General features: G+C 45.0%; 2 protein-coding genes across 2 annotated transcripts in view; both read left to right on the forward strand.

The window, feature by feature from the left end:
- Window positions 1-14,768, forward strand: part of xpo4 (exportin 4) — a 67,220-nt gene extending 52,452 nt beyond the window's left edge. Inside the window, exons 12-24 of the mRNA XM_012880072.3 lie at window positions 319-464; window positions 1,179-1,356; window positions 4,820-4,979; window positions 5,066-5,235; window positions 5,364-5,538; window positions 7,963-8,169; window positions 9,585-9,671; window positions 9,780-9,960; window positions 10,062-10,183; window positions 10,277-10,407; window positions 10,585-10,702; window positions 12,983-13,075; window positions 13,325-14,768. Coding sequence (XP_012735526.1) covers window positions 319-464; window positions 1,179-1,356; window positions 4,820-4,979; window positions 5,066-5,235; window positions 5,364-5,538; window positions 7,963-8,169; window positions 9,585-9,671; window positions 9,780-9,960; window positions 10,062-10,183; window positions 10,277-10,407; window positions 10,585-10,702; window positions 12,983-13,075; window positions 13,325-13,522 — 1,966 coding nt within the window. The 3' untranslated portion in view covers window positions 13,523-14,768. The remainder of the gene's footprint in view (window positions 1-318; window positions 465-1,178; window positions 1,357-4,819; window positions 4,980-5,065; window positions 5,236-5,363; window positions 5,539-7,962; window positions 8,170-9,584; window positions 9,672-9,779; window positions 9,961-10,061; window positions 10,184-10,276; window positions 10,408-10,584; window positions 10,703-12,982; window positions 13,076-13,324) is intronic.
- A 949-nt stretch (window positions 14,769-15,717) lies between these two features.
- On the forward strand, window positions 15,718-21,834 carry eef1akmt1 (EEF1A lysine methyltransferase 1). Its single transcript, XM_036138944.1, has 5 exons — window positions 15,718-15,797; window positions 17,879-18,104; window positions 19,098-19,180; window positions 21,165-21,454; window positions 21,546-21,834. Exons 2-5 carry the CDS (start codon window positions 17,955-17,957, stop codon window positions 21,677-21,679), a joined length of 657 nt encoding a protein of 218 aa, XP_035994837.1. The 5' UTR covers window positions 15,718-15,797; window positions 17,879-17,954; the 3' UTR covers window positions 21,680-21,834.
- The last annotated feature ends 81 nt before the right edge of the window (window positions 21,835-21,915 follow it).

Below are 21,915 nucleotides of genomic sequence, written 5' to 3' on the forward strand. Positions count from 1 at the left end.
GGTTCCCCTCCCACCAGGACAGAGAGGCTGAACACGACGGCTTAGATCAAAGCCTTTTAATGCATTAGAATGGCCTAGTTCAAGTCCAGACCTAATCTCTGGCAAGACTTTAAGGTGTGTGCTGCTCTCCGTCCAATCTGACACAGCTTTAGCTATTTTGCTATTTTCCAATCTACAAATTGGACATTGAATTTCATTGCTTTAATGTCACAAAAATGCTAAAAAAAAAAAGGGGGGGGGGTATTATATATGCCAGTGTAGATCTCTCCAACCCTGCCTCAAATAAATGTACCGGTTTTTGTTTCCCCCGCTCTGCAGCCTGCTGGAGGACCGAGTGAACAGGTTGCACGGCCAGCTCCAGAGGACCCACCAGCACCTAATGGCCTCATCCGACCCGGGATCAGTAGATCGCAAGGTTCTGGATGACCTGTACGAGGACATCCACTGGCTGATTCTGGTCTCAGGTCAGCGTCTGCTTCTCCCAGCGGCTTTAATTCAGGCTTTCTGTTGTGACGTGTCCTATTTACCTCCGCTTTGCTCTACATCCAAAGCCCAGTCCACAAAAGCTTCACGTAAAACCCGATCCAAACCGGAGGCCCTTAGCAAGCTTTAACAAGGAGTCGTGTTACGCGCGTATAAAATAGAAATGTTTTATTAAAGTCAGAAATGACTTTTCCAGCAGAGTTTATTAAACTTTACTGGCTATATTTATTCCACAGAAAACCCACCCTGCGCCGTGGCTTTATGACATGCAGTCTGCTTCCTTCAGGCAGTTCAAAGCTTTATTGAGGTTTACGGCCCATTAACTTACACTCTAGACTGGGTGTGCCCCGCTTTAAAAAGACGTGCCTTTTCATTGTTTTTACAGACTACAGATGAACTCTTCGTTTCTGAGTGGTAGGAAAAAAGAAACCATTACCCAGCATTTAAACATGTTCAGTCCCCAGGGTGCTGCTTTTAATTATTTTTAGCTTTTAATAGGAGCGATAGTTAAATGTTTATATGTGGTACAGTTCTAGATGATGACCAAAGTTGTCTAAAAGGCAAAAATTACGAATTAAAAACCAATATTTCTTTAATCTCCAATAGCACTGATGAAGTTTAGCGCTTTGAGTTATAGCCGAGTGTTTGTGGGAGAGTGAGGTGAACAGGTCTGAACTCCCCCCCGTTCTCTCTAGGTTATCTACTGGCAGACGATCCTCAGGGTGAGACCCCGCTGATCCCCTCAGAAGTCATGGAGTTCTCCATCAAACACTCAACAGAGGTGGACATCAACACCACGCTACAGATCCTCGGCTCCCCGGGAGAAAAGGCCTCCTCCATCCCGGGCTGCAACCGCACAGACTCTGTCATCAGGTACCGCTCCCGCTCACCTCGGGTTTCTGGGTCACACGTGTCGCCGTACGTCCACAGCGTCCTCAGAGTTGCTGTCGGGTTGTGATGGCCGTGTAGGGCGGGTTGTTTTCTGAGCCGACTAAAGCTTTAGCAGCCGAAATGGTTCCTCTGGATAAGACCGGAGCTCCCGCTGACAGACGTCTGAAGCCGTCTAGCAGGACGGCTAGTCAGACTTCAGTTTGGTTTTCATACTTTTCTTTAAAAACCAGGGATTGTGTTATCAATGATTACTTTATTTAGTAATAATTAGGTTATCAAGTTGTCATTTATGTTTGGTATTTATGCATCGAGGTCCCTGTCTTTTGACATCTGGCTTCTAAAAACCTTCACAGTAACATTGTTTTTCAGTCTTAGAAGAAATTGTAAAAATTATTAACATCTAATGGGGAGGCGGTCGCAACAATACTCTTCAGATCTGAGCCTTAAACATTAAAATTCATACTAAATTATTTTATTTATTTTTTTAAATCACTATCCTGCAGTTTTCTGTTGCCATAGGTTGATTTTTGTGTTTGTTGGATTAGATTTAAAATGAGCTTTAATTATTTAAGACTACCTTATCCTTCGGACTATAAGGCGCCTTTAAAATCCTTACATTTTCTCAAAAATGCATGGTGTGCCTTATGGTCTGAAAAATATGGTATTATTGTTGTCAGACCTCCTTTATACGTGCTTTAAAGCATTATTAACTGGAATGGGCGACATGTTACGGTCTCCTTTAAAGTTAGCGATGTGTTTAAATTAATATATGGATGTAAATATAAACTATTTGAGTTCCTTTGTTGTGGCCGCTCATCTTACCTCGCTCTTATGTTCCTGTTAAACTTTGTCCTCAACAACTGTGGCTCCTTCATTCTCCCTGTAGTCTTACAGCACATTGGTCCAGTGAGCCTTCACACACCGTGTCTTATTATGGAAAACCATTCAGTAAACATGACTTCTGCCGCTATTTAACTGCATAGCTTGAATATGAAGCACTTCTGGGATCTTTATTTTCTGGGTTTCGTCACTTGGAAAGAGAGAAAGTATATTAATATTTAAACTCAATCCCCGGTTTTTGTTAAATGTGCTAAGATTATGTGATGCTGTAAGATGAAGTCAAACTAAAATGACGAGACTTTTCGTAAAATATTAGGTACATTAATAAATGTCAATTATTTTGTTATACATTTAATAATTACATAAATGTAATTATTAAATGTATACGTGTGGATTTATAATATTCAATAAATACTTTTTTTTTTTTAACGTTGCAGTGCTTTGCTGTTTTTTGTTTTTTTTTAGCTTAATGTTATATTTTATCGGAATTAAAGTATTAGATGTTGGTTAATTAGGTAATCGAATAGTTTTATTGTTTTCACATTTTCTACCCTTAATAATCCGTTTAAATCACTCTTTCTGTGCTATGACTGTGATTCATACTTTTGTGCCACTAAGTTCTTGATTTAAAAACTAATTTGCACAACTAAACTCTTGAATGTTTAAAGTTATCATGACTACCATAATTATGTTTTTGGAGTTTTGCGTAGAAACTCCTCTTCCTCTGTGCAATAGCCTAAAAGCAGCTAATGTCTGCTGTCAGATAAATTATTCTCCAGAGTTGAAATAAATCCTGACGTGACGGTTAAAAAAATGAACTTAAATAAAAAGTTCGGGACATGGAAGGATGGACTGTAGTTTGTGATCAGTAACGAGTAGCAGCGCGCCGCGTGGCGTTTGAGACCTTGTCCTGTTCGGGGATTTTGGCCGCCGCTCTGGACGCTCGTCTTGATAATCACCGTGACGACAATAGACGTCCAAGCAGCCAGTGTTATTGTCTTTTGAAGGTCGTTGTGCGGCCGTGTGTGGGTTGGTCATTAATTAGAGGAGTGTGTGTGTGTGGGGGGGGCTGATGGCGATGACAGAGGGTCGCAGTGAGCGGCGGCCGAAGGCATCGGGTTTCCTAATAGTGGGCAGCCGACCTCGGCCTCGTAAATGTCAGCGCGGTTTTGTTTTCCGCAAACAATGTGGAAGTGCAGGCCGTCCTCTGGTGAGGAAGACGGAGCCGTGAGCTGCTTTGAGCTCTCTGTCCTTCTACATGAGGCATGGGGGGGCGGACTGTGTGCGTGGCGTAGTAACACGGCTGCACACAAAGAGCAACACGACAGCAGGTTGAGGTCCCATCATCTGCTGTCAGGTTGGAACGAAGTTACAAACATCCATGAGGATCCAACATGGCTGCCTCTTTCAAATACGGGGTCCAAGTGCAGAACCGCATCTGCCAAACCTGAGACTTGCACACCATACACCATAAATCCAACGAAGATGCTGTATAGGGCTGATCCCTCAGGGGCGGCGCAGAGGTTTGGAGCGATTCAGTTCAAAACTGCTTTATCTGATCCCAAAGGGAGATTAAATATGGTCAGCTCTTCTGGCTGCAGCCTCGGTTCATCTGAGGATGTGTCATCCCCGCCCTGGACTCCTTTAGGCTGCGGCTGGCAGGACGCAGCTAGAGACCTGCTGGGTGTGTAGCGTTGGGATGAGGAGATGTTCTGCACCTCATATCCTCTACCACAGCTACGGGTTGGTCATCCTGCACCACAGAATCACATTCCAGCTGTTCTGTAAACCTTCAGAGATTATCGGCGTTACCGTGTCGAGTTTTCTATGAGGCGTTTTTTGCTTCGCTGCTGTTTCACAATCAGCTGGGTGAACTCATGGTGGAACAAAAGAAGACTTACTTTCATCATCGATGGTGGACGTAGCTCATTGACTACTGACACAAGAAATACTCCAAATGACCCAAGTTTGCCTGTTGGCCCTGAGCTGTCTTCGTTTTCTTCTCTCTAATGAAAGCGACCCGCAGCGATCTCAGCAACGCCATCTGGCCCGTTTCATCAGAGGGTTTCCTGGCGAACGCATCAACCCCGGACCGGTAAACTGATCAGGAGGGTGTCCAGTCAGGAGTCAATGTGACCTGGGGTCAGATTTTTAACAGCCCTGTTTTGGATGTGTACTTGTAAAGAAGTGCTAATTATCTCCCAGTATTTCTAATTATAGCTCCTCTAATACAGATGTGACGTCGTCTCCAGATTCGTGTCCCAGATTTGGATTTCCAAAGGGAAACGGTTTATCTGAGACGCATTTCTTAAATGTTTGGGTTAAGTTGCGCAGTAAGATCTTATATTTGTACCATCTAAGTTTAAAAAAAAAAAAAAAAAAACATCTGGAGGCCATTTGTGGGGTTTACGTCATTAGTAAAGAATTAAAAATGTTATCAAAGAAAAAAGCTGGATTTGCGTTTCACACTGTTGGTTCAGCCTGTTGCTGTGAGGAAGCCTTTCTAAACACATGCACCTCCTTACCTTCTCTCACCGTGTCATTTACATCTACTTGGGTCTTAAATCTTTAGCAAGGCATCTCATTGGTTGTATGTGTGCCACAGGCTGCTGTCTGCAGTGCTGAGGATCTCAGAGGTGGAGTCCAGGGCGACCAGAGCGAGCCTGACGGAGCTGCTGAGTCCGCAGATGGGCAAGGACATCGTGTGGTTCCTCAGGCGATGGGCTAAGACGTACCTCCTGGTGGACGAGAAGCTCTACGAGCAGGTGGCCACCACCTCTGACTGAGCCCATGGTGCCGGCACCTTTTCTCCTCCTCCCCCGTTAAACCTCGTCTTTCTCCTTCTCCTCAGATCAGCATTCCTCTGAGCACAGCGTTCGGGGCAGACACCGAGGGAGCCCAGTGGATTGTGGGATACCTGCTGGAGAAGGTCATTAACAATCTGTCGGTGTGGAGCTCGGAGACGGAGCTGGCCAACGACACGGTGGAGCTGCTGGTGACGCTGGTGGAGAAGAGGGAGAGGTGAGACCTTCCTCTGTCTTTGGCCGAACCCAAGGAGCTGCTTTATGCACGTAGCAGCTGTTATGAACGGGAGACATGCGTCTTAATGCCGAGGCATGACGCTGTGCTCTGCCTCTCTGACCAATCAGGGCCAACATGGTGGTGCAGTGCGAGGGCTGGTGGAACCTGGCGAAGCAGTTCGCCAGCCGCAGCCCGCCCCTCCACCTGCTCTCCAGCTCCGTGCAGAGGTCCCTGATGAAAGCTCTGGTCCTGGGAGGCTTCGCCAACATGGACGCCGACACCAAGCAGCAGTACTGGGCTGAGGTGACCGACTCCTGCTACGGCGTTAAAACATTGTGCAGTCAGGTTTCATATTATTTAAGTTTCCAGATTATTTTTCAAGCTTAATTCATGTTTATGAACTTATTTTTGTTCATTTCTTCCAAAGTTATAAACACGACATACTTAACTTGGAGTTAAAAACAGTGTTTCTTAAATCTTTTATATTATTTTAAGACTAAAGGGAAGATGTTTTAGATTTTTATATCTGTACGCAACATTAAAAGCATGTTGCACACGTTACACCCCTTCAGTTATCTGTTTTTTAGATATTTCAGAGGTTGGAGGTCCACAGCCGGCTGTGGTGGGAAGACTCGGTGGATGCGGGCGAGGACGTTCCTCCATTGAGGGTTTCTTTGGCGTGTGCAGCACGATTTTCGCTCTGATCCCGGAGATCTGCGTCCTAATACGCCGTCGGCTTTAAGCGCAGCCGTAAAGCCACCCTGACTCCAGAGCAATTATCCAAATGAGTCAGCTGCTGCTGGTTCCTGCAGCTGTTGCCTGAGCTCCGAGGAGCAGCCTGACAGCTAATCAGCCTCTGCGCCGCTTTTAATGCTTCATGTCCAGAAGAGTCTATTTAGACGACAAATGGCCAATCCCGTTCTTTCAGCTTACTCACGTGTGCCCATGTCTGCATAGCAGGGTTCCTACTCAGGCTGGAATAAAATGACGCTAACAGCTGGAAAAGGTTTGGAGAAAGAAGAAGATATTTGTGTTTCCCGTTCTGTAAATCACAGGTGTCCAGCTCCAGCACTCCTGCAGCTTTCAGATGTCCTCGCTCCAGTGCAGCTGATTCGTTAGCATGTCCCCAGCTCTGCAGCGGCCTGCATGTCAACCTTTAGTCAGACTAAGGCGTGTTGAGTCAGGGCAACATGTAAGACATGCAGGACACCGGCCCCTCAGGACTGACTGGACATAACTGCTCTAAATGTTTCCTCCCCTCATCCATCCATCTATTGATTTATCTGCCTTCGTTTCCTCTTTCTTCCAGTCTGTGCTATTTGCTCCTGCATCAATTATGATTGGCCAGAAGTGAACTATATCGCCAAAAGTATTCCTTCATCTCTCTGAGTCGGTAAATTCAGATGTTTTAATGACTTTGGGTGCAAAAACGTCCAGCTCCTAGTCATGCACTGCAAAAACGAAACTAAAAATTAGTTGAATTTTCTTAAAATAAGTGTATTTGTCCTTGATTTGAGCATGCAAATAAGCTAATTTGCCAGTGGAATAAGATTTCTGCACTTAAAATAGGAACAACTCATCTCCATCATCATATTACAAGTGCAGTATATCTAATTTTATTTTAGGGGTCAAAATACTCCTTCCATTGACAGATAATCTTATTTACCTGCTCAAATCAAGACAAATACATTAAGTTCAAGACAATCTGACTTATTTTTAGTTCCGTTTTTGCAGTGTGCTCACAGCTTCTTGTAATAATGGCTCAGCTGAGTCGACGATGGAATATTTAGTAGAGCGGACATTTTTGACAAAGTGACAGAGGATGGGAAGAGCAGCAAGCCAACCACAGAGTGGCAGGTCATGCAGGATCAAAGCATGCTGAAGCACAAAGTGCTCCTCCAAACTTCAGGTGGGCTTCAGATGAGCCCAGGAGCAGCGCTTGGTGGGCTTCATGAAGGGGGGAGGTGCAACGCCCACAGCCACTGAACTCCAGAGCTGTGGAGACATCTTCTCCAGAGGGACGAATCCTGCCTCTTGGTCTGGTAACCTGATGGCCCGGTCTGGGCTTCACACAGGCTCGGCTCTTTAGCTCCGCTGTTTTAAACCTGCATTTTAAACCCGCATACTAAGACCTTTTTGACACGATAATACTCCCACCTTTGTGGAACAGTTTTAGGTTTTGTGTGAAACAACTTAACATCTGCTCTGGGGTCCTGACCTCCACCTGCCAGAACAGCTTTTGGATGAATTTCAGCAAAGAGCGAGGGCCAGCGTCAGCGTCTGGCCGCTCAGATGTACTCAAATGAAGAACAAACATCTCATAAACACACTCCTAAACCTTCCTGTAGAGTAAAGCTTGTCTCAGCTGCAAACGCTGGGCCAGCATCGTGAGTGAAGTCATGCTTTCTGCCAATATAGTTTGTGGCAGATTCGTGGTAAACACTAGTGCACTGAAAGCAAGGAAAGATGTTTGATGCATCTATTGGAGCTCTAATGCAGTTAAACAGCAATGTTTACAGTTGATTGGTCCTCATATGCAAGCATGCTTTTATTTGGACAAAATGAGATCATCCTGTCTTCTATATTCTCAGCTAGAAGAAAAAACCCAATAATTTATAGTTTTTTATGCAAATAGGTTTTGGAAACATTGCTTGTTGAGCTGTGTGAAAAGCTCTGGATGTGAAATGCTGCAGCATTCCAACATAAAGTCTGTGTGTGTGTGTCCAGGTGCTCCATCCTCTGCAGCAGCGATTCCTCAACCTCATCAACCAGGAGAACTTTGCTCAGATCAGCCAGGAAGAGGCTGTCAAGCAGGAAATAGTCGCCACACTGGAGGCGCTGTGCGGCATCGCAGAGGCAACGCAGATAGACAACGTGGCGTCGCTCTTCTCCTTCCTCATGGACTTCCTGTCCAGCTGCATCGGCCTCATGGAGGTGAGAGAGGACCAAGGCTGCGTGGTCCGTTCGGTTCAGGCGTCTGCGGAGAACAAGGGTTCCTGTTTGGTTGTTTTATGGCTCGGTTTGATTTTTATCAGATCACATAGATTGAAAAGGATCCTGAAATATCTTTCCAGTCCAGCTGATTGGATCGACTATTCCATAAATAAGTTATATTTGATTCAGAGGAAGGACAGATTAGTAGAGTGGGAAGGCGCAGACGGACAGTGGTGGGGGAGCAGATCTTTGTTTTTTTTTTTTTTTTTCTAACCCGCTGCCGTCTGAATTCTGTTCTTCTTTTATCCCACAAACTCAGGGGGTTTAAAACAACGTCTGGTCTGTCCCCCGTGGTGCGGCTCGTCTGTGCAGATGTGAACACGGCGGGCGCACCGGGGTGCTGACCAGTACAGCCGTACCGTTAGGAGGAGGAGGAGGAGGAACAACTCTAGAGCCGGTTGTTTATGCTGTGAGCGCGCTCCGAACTCGACCAGAAAACAAAGGAAGCATAATTTTCACGAAGCCAACTTTAAAGACATCCGTTCAAAAATCATTCAGAAAATTGCTCAGATAATTTTAACTGGAATAATGGCCAGAAACACACTAATGATATTATTAGTTTCTGTGTTTTCTGGCTCAGAACGCAGCCTTGGCTTTGCTCCTCCTGCCCAGCGCCCATCTGACCAATCAAAGCTTACGCACCGCAAAAACAGAACTTAAAATAAGTAAAATGTTTTTAAAATATGTGTATTTGTCCTTGATTTGAGCAGGTACATAAGATGGTTTGCCAATGGAACAAGATTTTTGACCTTAAAATAGGAACAACTCATCTCCATCGTCTTATTTCAAGTGCAGAATGTCTAATTATCTTATATTAGGGGTCAAAATACTCATTCCATTGGCAAATAATCTTATTTACCTGCTCAAATCAAGGACAAATACACTAACTTTAAGAACATTTTACTTATTTTAAGATCTGTTTTTGCAGTGCGGAGCGTTCTCACGGGGTTTGTGGGCGACAGCTTCAATCTTCTCCGTGTAAACCGCCAGAAAAGTTTACAACTTAAACTTCTTTAGTTTCTTTAGACTGAAGCACAAAGTACAGACGTAGAAACGCCCCAACAATAGATGGTTGCACCTTCCTTTACCTCTGAGCCGGTTCAGTCCAGCGCATCTATGTGTGACGTAGGAATAGCAGATGATTTATGCCTGAATTCTGAATAAATGTAATTAAAGCACCCGGTGTAACAAATATGTCACTTTACACTATGGTGACACCAGGAGGTGGCATCTTTGTGTTTGTTCTCAGAGGAGGGATCTCTGAGGCCCACTTGGTGTTCTCCATTTACCTTTTTAGGAGGACGAGCTGCTGTGGGTTCTCCTGGGTTAAAACCAAAAGTCTCTTTATCTTCCAGGTCTACAGCAACACGCCTGAAACCATCAACCTCATCATAGAGGTTTTTGTGGAAGTGGCCCACAAGCAGATCTGCTACCTGGGAGAGGTGAGACCTGCAGCGGCTGAGCGGATCTTTCTACGCGTTAGCTTAGGTTCTAGCTTATACTTTATATATATATATATAACGAATGATCCTACTGCTCTGCGTCCTCAGACCAAGTCCATGAAGCTGTACGAAGCCTGCCTGACGCTGCTGCAGGTCTACTCCAAAAACAACCAGAGCAGGAAGCGAAACGACGCCACGGCCGAGGAGGACCAGTACCAGGACCTGCTGCTCATCATGGAGCTGCTCACCAACCTGCTGTCCAAAGAGTTCATAGACTTCAGCGATAATGGTGAGTCCTCTGGCCGTTTGCTTCCTTTAAGCCTCGGTGCCGAGGATCACTCCTCCTTTACCGGACGCTGATTCTCCCCATCACCCCCTCTGTGCTCCAAGACGAAGTGTTTCGAAGCCAAGAGCAGGGGACGCCGGCGTCGAGTCGGACCGTCTCTGCAGCGGACGTCGTCCTCTACGGAGTCAATATCGTTCTTCCACTCATGTCTCAGGACCTCCTGAAGGTGAGACTGCATGGCGTTGTGCATCAGAGCTGCTAAATGTGCATCAGTCACGTTGGAGGACTTGGGCTGACCATGTTTCCTCCTCTCTTGCAGTTTCCTTCTCTGTGTAACCAGTACTACAAGCTGATCACCTTCATCTGTGAGATCTTTCCAGAGAAGATCCCACAGCTGCCCGAAGACCTTTTTAAGAGCCTCATGTTTTCACTGGAGCTGGGAATGACCTCGTATCCTCTAAAGCTGTCTTGGACTTAAGATGTGTTCTAGCCGTGAATGTTTTTACAGCAGAAAGCAATAAATGCAGCGTGCTCCTGTTTTTCAGCGTAGTGCAGGAATGGATCTGTGTTAAGAGCAGGGATGTGCGACCGTGAAAGAGGTCGAAGCTCCTTAACCTGCGTCTTCAGCATGAGCTCAGAGGTCAGTCAGCTGTGTTTGGAGGCTCTGTCTCCTCTGGCTGAACAGTGCGCCAAAAACCAGGAGAAGGACTCGCCCCTCTTCATCGCCACCCGCCACTTCCTCAAGGTATGAGACCCAATGGGCTGCCGTGTCAGAGGGGATGCTAGAAAACCGGTCGGTCCGGGTTTTCATCCGTTAGCGGGACTGATCGTACAGCTTTGGTGGAGACGGTCCCAAGCAGAAAGCGCCGCTACACGTTACTGAAAATGCAGACCTTTGCATGTTTGCATGAGGTAAAAAAGTAAAAGTAGCATTGCGGGTTCCCTGTTCCAAGCAGTTTGTTAAATAAGGAGAAATGCTGTTGACCAAACTAAAGGTAGGAGTTTTTTTGCAGATGAAAATCCTGTATCGGTCACATAATTCGGTTTGTTGTGGCAGAATGAAGCTTTTATTGACTCAAATTCCTCTCGACTGTCCGAATTCCTCTAACGTTTGACTTTTGCTTTGTCCTGCTTTCAACTTTGGTGCTTTTTGACTGAGTTGCGACCAGCAAGGACCCGAAAGCTACCGCTAAATTTAGCTTCTCCAATAGAGGGTTTTCAGCTGACGTCACGCTCACGTGACTACTCAGCGCGTCCGCCATATTGGGTGGCAGTCGTTTCGCACCGTTGACCTGCATTGTATGACGCCTTAGGCAGTATTGGAAGTGAACAATGGGGAAAACGTGTTTAATGGTTGGTTGCACGGCCCGTGGAGGTGGAGATCAACGCTCTTTCTATCGCCTACCAGCCGTAATAGTGAATCAGTGTGAAAAAAAAAAAACAGCTGTCTGAACAACGCCGTCACCTATGGCTGACACGGATATCCAGGTCCGATTTGGACGGTGTTAAGCTGGAATACGCCAGAGTCTGCGGTGCTCACTTTGTCACAGGTAATTAACTGTTAAGTATTTAAAACATGTAAGAAGAATATATTAATAATAGGGCTTGGGCGTCATGACTTATTACTTTCCGCGGCTGTCATGTTGACTGCCTCCGCCGCCTCTACTGCCTATTACTACTGCATACTGTACTCCCTCTCTCAGCCGTGTTTTAATTTGATTAATTTCACCTTAACTTGATTTCAACCATGGTAAACCGTTGCTGTATTGTGGGCTGTAACAGCGCAACACATGATCGCCATGGGAAAAACATAGAAACAGATTAATTTTCCACCGCTTTCCTGCCTGGAGGCGCAACCACGGAGAACAACTGTTAGCGATAACAAAGAGTCGTCGGCTCACTTGGATCGCGGCTGTAAGTCGACCGAACATAACTTTCCACAGTATCACGATGTCAATGAGAGTGTGTTCTGAACGTTTGAAACACATAGCAGCTAGTTAAAAGTACATTACATGCGCGAGTGGTTGTTAGCGCTAACGGTTAGCATGTGCTAACCCGGCTGAGCGCAGCTTACCTTTGAACGAGTTACAGAGATAAAGAGATCGTCGGCTCGCTTGGATCGCGGCTGTAAGACCGAACATAACTTTCCACAGTATCCCGATGTCAATGAGAGTGTGTTCTAAACGTTTGAAACACATAGCAGCAAGTTAAAAGTACATTACATGCGCGAGTGGTTGTTAGCACTGGCGGTTAGCAGCTACTAAACTAGCATGGGCCAGAGCCCGTCTGAACGCAGCTTACCTTTGAACGAGTTGCTGTGTTCCCACTGTTTGCTGGCTTTATGATCTGCAGCTCCTACCGGCGCCAATACGGTAAATACAACTTAATTTTGCACTGGTCATTGTTCTGCTTAAATAATTAAAGCCGCGAGCGGCGTCGATCGGCCTTGCAGCCAAGCGCCTTCGCGCACCGCCCGCCGCCGGCGGGCGGTGCAACACATTTGCAACACATTTGCGTCAGATTGTTTACATTTTTACCATCTTATTAAAACTCACCCGTCCACGTATGATGGCGATTTCCTTGATGTACATAACCAGATGTGAACTGGTTGTGAGCCTCTAGACCCTTGTAAGCTCTCATTTCCTCAAGAGTGTGCAGAGGGTTTTCACCGAACACCAGGTAATGCACTATGTGCATACGGGTCCATATGGTCGATCACGGAACATTTCCTCAGGTATACGTCCTTATCTGGTCGCTCTAGCGTGCTGGCGTACTTATCCATTCGCGATACGATAATACATGTAAGACAACTAGAGATAAGGAAGTGTGCCACCCAATATGGCGGACCGGAAGTTGGCCAGTGACGTCAGTGAAAACCCCCTATTCTCCAATTGTTACACTTCTCCAATAAACAATCAATTTTGATTAAAAACTAAAAAAAAAAAAAAAAAAAAGATTTTCTCTTGGGGTGAAGAGGCTGTTTGTGCAAAGCGTAATAATGTTGGTGTCTGACCGGTGTGTGCAGCTGGTGTTTGACATGCTGGTGCTACAGAAGCACAACACGGAGATGACGGTGGCAGCAGGGGAGGCGCTCTACACACTGGTGTGCCTGCATCAGGTGAGAAAATGTCACATGCAGTCATCATGCAGACCTTTAAAAGTTTGTCTAGTCTGAACCCACACGACTGCATTTTGTTCCGTTTAGCTTCTTAAGGCTTATAAAGTCAATTTTTTTCTAATAAAGCTGATTCTGGTAATGCGTCATATTCTAGCCATTTAAAAAAAAAAAAAAAATTTTTTTTATTCAAAAACATTGTGAGAAAGGTTTTGGCTTGGCGGTGAATTCCTCCTGACCCTCCTCTTTCAGGCGGAGTACTCGGAGCTGGTGGAGACTCTGCTGTCCTCTCAGAGAGACGCCATAATCTACCAGCGGCTGGCCGACGCCTTCAACAAGCTGACGGCCAGCAGCACGCCGCCCACCATGGACCGGAAGCAGAAGGTGGCCTTCCTGAAGAGCCTGGAGGAGTTCGTGGCCAACGTCGGCGGCCTCCTCTGCGTAAAGTAACCACTAAGAACCGACGCAGGCCTGGATAACCCTGTCGTCCTGGAAAGCAACCAATCAAAGACGCCCTCCGTGCCCCTCCCTCCCACCCTCTGCATCGTACCTGGGAACTACGCTGAGTGGAGTCGGCTGGAAGCACGGCAGGATCCCGCCGCCTCCCAGGGTCCTTTTCAGCTGAATGTTTACCTTCTTTTCACCTGGGATCTCTTTTTAATGATTTATGTTTTAACCCCCCCCCCCCTCCGGTACAATTACACCCACGGCACCTCAAGAGTTGCTGACGGCGAGGTGGGACAGCAGAGCAGATGGACTCGGTGAGAGGCTCCTTCCCTGTCAGAGGTACGGCGCGCCGGCCGTCACGATGATGAGCGGCAGTGCAGGGGCTGGAGTCTGCTGGAATGTAAACACACACTAAGGCTGAGACCCGATGCCATTAATTAGATTCTGGATGTGATGTAACGTTCTTAGTTCACCCCCCTCCCCCCCGGTTCTTCCCAGAGTGCCTTTGTTTTCTTGATTGTGCGACGTGTGTATGAATGGATCATGTCATGCATCAAGTCCACCTATATAGACTGTGCCTACCGTGTGCCCAGAGTACAGCACTTCCACTCTGAAATGCATGAACAAAACCAGTCGTTGCCAGGACAACAGACGCGTGGCCAGCCCGGGCTGTCTTTGAGGTTTGTTCAACCACACAGCACAAGGGAGCGTTTGCTTGTCGGTGACCTCAGAAAACCAAAATAAAGAGGCTGTGTACATATATACAGTAAACCTATAAGTGTATGATGTTCTCAACCTGGAGATGTTCATTTAAAGATCACAGATGACTGAAATGTTTTTATATGCCAGTAGAGACGGCAGGTCGTGCGAGTTCGGCGAAAGAGGGAGCAACTTTTGCCACGTTGACCTTAGCGGTTTGATAGTTTGATTTTTTTTTTTCTATTTGGAGTATAGTTGACCTATCAGCTCCTCTGCGCCTTACACAGACGGAGGTGTGGTCTGCGAGGCGCAGCAGGTTCCTTTTTCTACAGCAGCGCATCCACAGCACGACTCCTCAGACAAAACACTGGATTATAGACTGTTGGAAGGGAAGGAAAGCAATAACTTACCAAATAAAAAGGAGCCAGAGCCACCTGTGGAAACATCGTGTTGGAGACAGAATCCGCTTCAGAGCACTATCCCAGTTATTGTAGATGGCTGTTTTGTTAATGAAGTGTAAAAGTGTACATAAAGTTATTGTATAAAATCCTCTGGTCTTTGATGTATTTTTTGTATTTTTATCTACCTTTGTGGTGAAAGAGGTGGTTAAACTCCGTCTCGTCTACTTAACAAACCTCTTGCTCAGAAAAAAAAATCTAATTACAAGTGTTGGTTGTTTTAAAATCAAATCTAATTTCACTGTGACAAGCTTTCCTGTAGTTTGTCTGAAGTTCTGAAATTGTCGTTTCTCCATATGTGAACATTTAGGTGATGGTATCTGTTACCGCTGTCCTGCACTGCAAAAACGGATCTAAAAACAAGTAAAATGTTCTTAAAGTTAGTCTATTTGTCCTTGATTTGAGCAGGTAAATAAGATTATCTGCCAATGGAATGAGTATTTTTACCCCTAAAATAAGATAATTAGACATCCTCCACTTGAAATAAGATCATGGAGATGAATTGTTCCAATTTTAAGTGGAAAAAATCTTATTCCATTGGCAAATAGACTTATTTACCTGCTCAAATCAAGGACAAATACACTAATTTCAAGAAAATTTTACATATTTTTAGTTCTGTTTTTGCCAAGTGCAGCTACATATAAGGAACACAATGCAAGTTAATGCTCTTATTTTGAAGTGCTGCAGGAAACAGCATATATATATAGATAGATGGATATTTATAGTTCAGAGAGAGAGATTCCATATAAATAACCTGGATTTATTTCATTTATGTGGGAACTTAGATTATGTTGAACTTTCTCCTTTGAAAAAACAACAAAATAGCATGTTATACAAAATAACTCCGTTAAAAGTCGTGTACAGAACAAAGTTTCAGACTTTTCAAAGTGCTTTACAACCGCAGCAGACACAATATTAAAGATAACAGTAAACATCTTATCAAAATGTATTAAAAAAATCATCAAGATATGAAAAGCCACGAGTCTTTGAAGCATTTAGTGGCTTAGCTCATAAATGTGCTGGTCTGACCCTCCATGGTAGCCGTAGTCTTTTGAGCTACGTCATCTTTCGGCGACCGCTCACATGTCAAAGCGGCGGCAGTAGGAGTGAGGCGTTTGGAGCCAGGTATGTTTATCTGAGCAGCATGTAGTGATAAGCGGCGATGTTTCGCTCTCCTTAGGAGTGAAGAACCCTGCAGCCCAGCGGCTCATTGACGGAAACTCTCGCGTTATTTCTGACGCTCAAACTCCGTTTTCATAGCTTGTTCCTTCTAAGTAATGATCAAACTAGCGTTGTTGTTGTTTGGAGCCATGATGGAGGCGTTTGAATGAACTAGTTTACTATTTTTAAGGCCCGGTGCACTTTTCCTTTAGTCATCACTTGTTAAGATCTATAAGGAGCGTTGAACACAATCCAGGAACAACCTAAGACTCAAGTTTTATTTTGAAAGGCTAGCCATATTTCTGTGTGTGCAGCACCATTCATACAAAAGGCAACCCAAAGAAAGAAACTGCAGAATAAAGCTTCTTACCTTTTTAAAAGCTCTGCATGAAAAAAGAGCTAAAATGCAGATTCGGTTGTTAATCTCATACTTTAATAACTCACCAGTGATTGGGCTAACTGTTCATTAGTGACTCTGTTTAAAATGTGCTGTAAACTGTCATGTTTTCAGGCCTGGTTTAAAGGAAGCAACAGTTTCTGCACATTTTATTTTTGTGTTTTTCATGAAGATGTTTCCAGAGCTCAGGAGCAATAGAAACTGAATGCTGCCTCCATCTTGTTTAGTTCTGGTCCTGGAAACACTGTGCAGGCAGGTTTACTGACCTCAGAGACATGCATGGGTTATAACTAACAAGCCACTCAGAAAGGCTTTTTATTTCTTCATATATCAGTCGCGACATTTGAAGATCTATTCTCTGACAACCAGGGAGCCAGAGCAGTGATTTAACAAGCGGTGTGCTTTGATGAATGCTCCTGGTGTCAGCATGCAGCATTAAATGCAAAGTGTTCCCTTTTGAAGCGTATCTGTGAAAGAGAACGTTCTGCTGATAGAATCTGAATCACTTCCCGTTTATAAGTGTCTGCTGCTTAAACTTGCCTGCAAATATGAGCCACTGAACTCTGTAATTTACAACGAAAGTTTGAACATGGAAGAAATAATAATCTGTACCCATGTGTTAGAGATGCACCGATATGAAATTGTGTCAATTTATCAATACCCGATATTATTATTACTGTTATGGGAAATGGTTGATATTTACCAATACTATATATATTTTTTGACCTGTGAAAAAATTACCACATACACAAAAAAATATTGGTTTTTGATATTGGCCCGGGTTTACTTATTGGACCAATACGACATGTTCAAAAACGACTAACACGGGCCAATAAGAGGGATGTTATTACCGATATATTGTGCGTTCTGCCTGTAAACACGAGCTCCTCTTTGCCAGATCTGTTCAAGAGTCATCCGATTTTACCACCATTTAAGTAACGAATTAATCAAATGATCTAACTACCAATCTGACGTGAATTCAAAGTAACATTTTATCAGATTTTTGTGAAACCTCGTATGAAAGCGTCTTTTTCTTCTTTCCTGGGAGGAACGACCGGATCAGTAGAATCAATCCCTCCTGGCGTCCATGGACACATCAGCTCTGGCCTTGCAGGTCTCAGGTCCACAGCCAGCTGGCAGGGCAGCAGTCGAACTGTTTTTTTTTTTCTTTTTTCTTCTGAAGGCGTCTCGGCCGTCGTCTGCGTGGCCGGCCCGAGGGATGTTAGTCGCCCGCCTGATGAGGAGACACTCTCTGGTTGAGGTGTCCTTCTGGCTTCCTGGAACTTCCCGCCACGTCTGTGCTTGGGTGACGTGTGTTTCAGGAGATCCTCCGTGGGATGAGCTGGAACCAGACAAACGTTGTCAAGGAGGGAGAAAAATCAGCAGAAAACTTCAGCGAGCTCCTCCGAAACACTTTAAACATGAGAATTGGTTCTGTAACGATGTGGTCATTTAAAAATGACTCCTAGAATTGAATTAATAATCACTGAAAAGCAGCGTGTTCACTTAAAAGTGGCCTTCCCCACAGGTGGGGGGGAGGAAGCCTAACTCTGAGCTCGTTTCTCTGTCCTCCACTTAAACTTCCGCCTGTTTCCGTGCCTCTAACCTCTGAAGTTACACATTCAGGACTTATGAACCATGTTTCAGGTGCAGGAACCCCTCTCCCCGTCCGTACCCCACGTCCAGCTGATCGCTGCCCTCCTCCTCTGCCCGGCCAGCCATGAGCGACAGCGACAGCGACGACGTCCCTGCTCTGTCCGCTCACACCCTGGCTGCCCTGCAGGAGTTCTACAACGAGACCAGGACCGGCCCCGATCAGGACGGGGCGGCGCCGGACCCGTTCGCTGTGGGGGCCGTGGAGGAGGACTGGGTGAGTTTTCATGCTCATGAGCACTCGGGTCCGCTCATCGGATAGCGGCTCTCAAAGTGCGCACGCCGCCGTGAGAGTGCCGGGTTTTTGGGGAGCAAAAATGGGAGAATTTTTGAAACCATTGGAGGGCGAAAGGTTAAGAAAATGAAACTGCAACGTTCTTGTTGCATTTCTGACCGGTTCAGTCCCGGACTCTGGCCTTTCCTAACCTTTACCTTAACCTTTAACCTTTCACCGTGACTCGCTCCATCTTCAGCTTTCAAGCTCAAGCCTGAAAAGTTATTTACAGGAGGAAATGTTGTTACGGTAATCATTAAAGCTGGTAATCCTTGTTTGTTTTTTTGTTAAATGTGATCCATTTTTGAAGCTTATCATAATCAAAAATAAACACATGGAATGGTTTTCTGGGTGGAGACCACAAACATTTCCCCCCCTCCTCATATTTTCCCAGCTTTTCAGTGGTTTTGCCTTCTAGCATCCTACCAGTGTCATTACTGGTAGGATGAGCTGATACCCGGGCCCCACAGGTTCCTCTTCTCCTTTGTGAAGAGAGGAGCAGGCCTCCAGCCTCTGGCATTAATGTTTCTGATGGGGGGGCCTGAGGGCCAACGCCCCCCAGTGGACCCTATGCTCCAGTGTTCCACACCAGCATGGACGACCAGCTGGATTACTTCTCCGATTAAGATCAGATGTGTTTTCAACATGTTCCTTTTGAGCAGTGTAATTTTTTTGCATATAAAACATAATTTTTGTGTGTAAATTGTACAAAGTATATGTCACACGAAAGGTGGGAGATGTCTGAAATGCTTTTCCATGTCAGGAAGTCCTGGCATTATAAGGTGTTGGAAGATGTTCCTGGCAATATGCAAAGGGATGGCAGAAAAGTGATGATGATGATTGATGATGATGATGATGATGATAATGAAGGGGTGACATGGTTCCAGCTTTGCACTGACGCTGATTACTCTGCTTGTTTGGTCATGTGTGCCCCAGCGGATGAGCCAGTTCTGGTACAGCGACGAGACGGCGGCGCTGCTGGCAGAGGAGGTCGTACGAGAAGCCGGAGAGGGAGGCAGGTAAAGGCACGCAGCGCCCGCGCATTATCTGCGTTTACCAGCGCTCAGGGTTCGTGTTCATTTCAGCCAAACAGGAAGTAAAACTCACTGAAACAAATCACCTAGGTGATTATGTCATCATAAAAGAGAAGTCATATCACACATGTCTGCACATTCGCCTGTGAAATGCTTGAATGTTTTGGTGTGTTTGGCGCTTCTTCTGAACGCCCTTCTCGTTCCTGTCCAGTTAGTCTGCGGCTGTTGTCACTGGCATTGTAATTTTAAGCTCATTTTCCTCAAATGAGCAGTACTATCAGACTTTTATAGACCTCCAAAAAAACAGCAGGACCTTATCTGCTGCTTTTAAAGTTAGCTGTCTTTTTAATCTCTGCTTAGATGCTGGGGATTTTCCCTTGATTTGGAAGTTTGCTCATGTTTTCCATCAGCAAACAATTACAGAGCCACATCTAAATTGTCTGCACCAGCTAAGGCCTTGGAGACTTTAGTCAGTAACTATAAACAATAGTTTATCAGTCTGGCTACAGGAAAATGCATGGCACCGTTACAAAACAGAAAGCGAATGAATTGACTTTATAATAGCAACATTGTCCAGCCCTTTTTATTCATTTATCCAAAAGCATTTAATTCATTTGACCATGAGTTCCTCATGCAGAGGCTATAAACTACCGGCTTGTCTGAACAAACTCTTTGTTGGTTTGTTGACTCTTTAACCACCAGGTCTCAATGTGTTAAAGTAGGAGGATTAACTTCTACCCCTGATCCTAATGTCAGTGGGGTTCCACAGGGGTCAGTTCTGGGTCCGCTTCACTTTATTATATATGAGTGTAATTTAAGTTTCGTCGTTATGCTGATGACAGTGTTTTATATTGTTCTGGTCACTCTCCTAGCAGTGCTTTTAATCAACTACAGTCAGCTTTTAAGGTTTTACAGACAAATTTGTATCAGCTTAATCTTGCTTTAAAAGCAAAAAATAATAATTCTATGGTGGTGCTGTTTTTCTAAATCAAAATTTGAAAGTCATAACTATAGATCAACAAGGTTTGAAAATGGAAAAAGTGACACGAGATAAATATTTAGGATTTTTAATTGATGATTCCTTGTCTTTTGCATCCAATGTTCAACAGTTGGTGAAAAGCTGAACTAAAAATTGTCCAGGGGGGTGTGTGTAAGGATCAGATCATGTCTCTCTATAAAGCTCAAAATTGATTGTTTGATGGTACTTTCATGTCTGTGTTGGATCATGGTGACATTTTAGACACACATGCTTCTCTATGAAAAGTCTTCTTTCACTGGAAACTGTTTATCATGGAGCTTTAAGATGCATAACTGGTTTAAGGGGTTGTACCCCCGTTGTGGCCTTGGCCACCAGTAGGCTCTATCGGGTCTAGATGTCAGACCTGGAGGCTGTGGATGAGGCCTGTTGTTGTCCTGGTTCTTAGCTGACATTGCTCTCCCTCTTTGATGACGGTAATTTCCTTCCTTCGGCCATGATGTGTCGTCTGGTGCTATGGGTTAAGTCTATGATCTTCACCACTGCCTTAAGCACCTGCACTGCAAAAACAGACCTAAAAATAAGTAAAATGTTCTTAAAATTTGTGTTTTTGTCCTAGATTTGAGCAGGTAAATAAGATTATCTCCCAATAGAATGAGTATTTTGACCCCTAAAATAAGATAATTAGTCATACTGCACTTGAAGTAAGAAGACGGAGATGAATTGTTCCTATTTTAAGTGCAAAAATCGTATTCCATTGGCAGATAATCTTATTTACCTGCTCAAATCAAGGACAGATCCACTCATTATAAGAAAATTGTACTTATTTTTAGTTCCGTTTTTGCAGTGTGGTCACAGTCCCACTGATGGCAACCAAACAGCAAACACGAGAAGAAATGGTAGAACCTTTTTGGCCTGTGTACCAAATGCTCGTGTAGCAGAAACGTTGTAAAGAAATAGTTACGGCAGCATCATTATTCCCTTTTCTCCCAGGATAGCGTGCCTGAGCGCGCCCAGTGTGTACCAGAAGCTGAAGCAGGGCGTGGTGGAAGGGTCCGACGCGGTGTCGGCCGTGGTGTTGGAGTACGACCGCCGCTTCGCCGCCTATGGAGACGACTTCATCTTCTACGACTACAACGAGCCGCTGTCGCTCCCCGCCAGCGTGGCTCCGCAGAGCTTTGACATCGTCCTCGCCGACCCGCCTTACCTGTCCCAGGAGTGTCTGAGCAAAGTGGCCAAAACCATCAAGTACCTGAGCAAAGGCAAAGTGCTGCTGTGCACAGGTGAGTCGGGGGGAGGAGCTCGGAGGGCGAACTCTTCACCACTCTGTGACAATTTAAATGAACTTAAGATGTCTTCTGGTTCTGTCTACAGGGGCCACCATGGAGAATGTTGCCAAAGAACTGCTGGATGTGGAAATGTGCAGCTTTTTGCCCAAACACAACAGAAACTTGTCCAATGAATTCCGCTGCTTCGTCAACTATCCCTCCCGCCTGCCGTCGGGCTGAGAACCAAGCCTCTCGTTTCCAGGGGGAAGGGTTGAAAGACGGACGGCTGTTCAGGAGAGCGGGGAAGCAGAGAAAGTGGACACCTTCATTAGTCATGGAACCAGTTACCAGAGTCATATTGTGTAACTGTAATTAAATCAAAGACATTATTGATTTTTTTTTTTATCTTATTGTAGGAAAAACATAAAAAGAATTTCCAGTCCTTAAATCAAAAGCTGTCTTTGGCTTTTTTCTGC

This window comes from Fundulus heteroclitus, chromosome 7 (assembly GCF_011125445.2).
Source record: "Fundulus heteroclitus isolate FHET01 chromosome 7, MU-UCD_Fhet_4.1, whole genome shotgun sequence".
In the NCBI taxonomy this organism is placed as follows: Eukaryota; Metazoa; Chordata; class Actinopteri; order Cyprinodontiformes; family Fundulidae; genus Fundulus; species Fundulus heteroclitus.

Bases quoted from the DNA above. Each gene is read 5' to 3' on its own strand.
- eef1akmt1 (XM_036138944.1), top strand. From the start codon at position 17,955: ATGAGCGACAGCGACAGCGACGACGTCCCTGCTCTGTCCGCTCACACC. The intron at 18,105-19,097 runs GTGAGTTTTCAT...TGTGTGCCCCAG, and splicing joins GGGCCGTGGAGGAGGACTGG to CGGATGAGCCAGTTCTGGTA. The intron at 21,455-21,545 runs GTGAGTCGGGGG...TTCTGTCTACAG, and splicing joins CAAAGTGCTGCTGTGCACAG to GGGCCACCATGGAGAATGTT.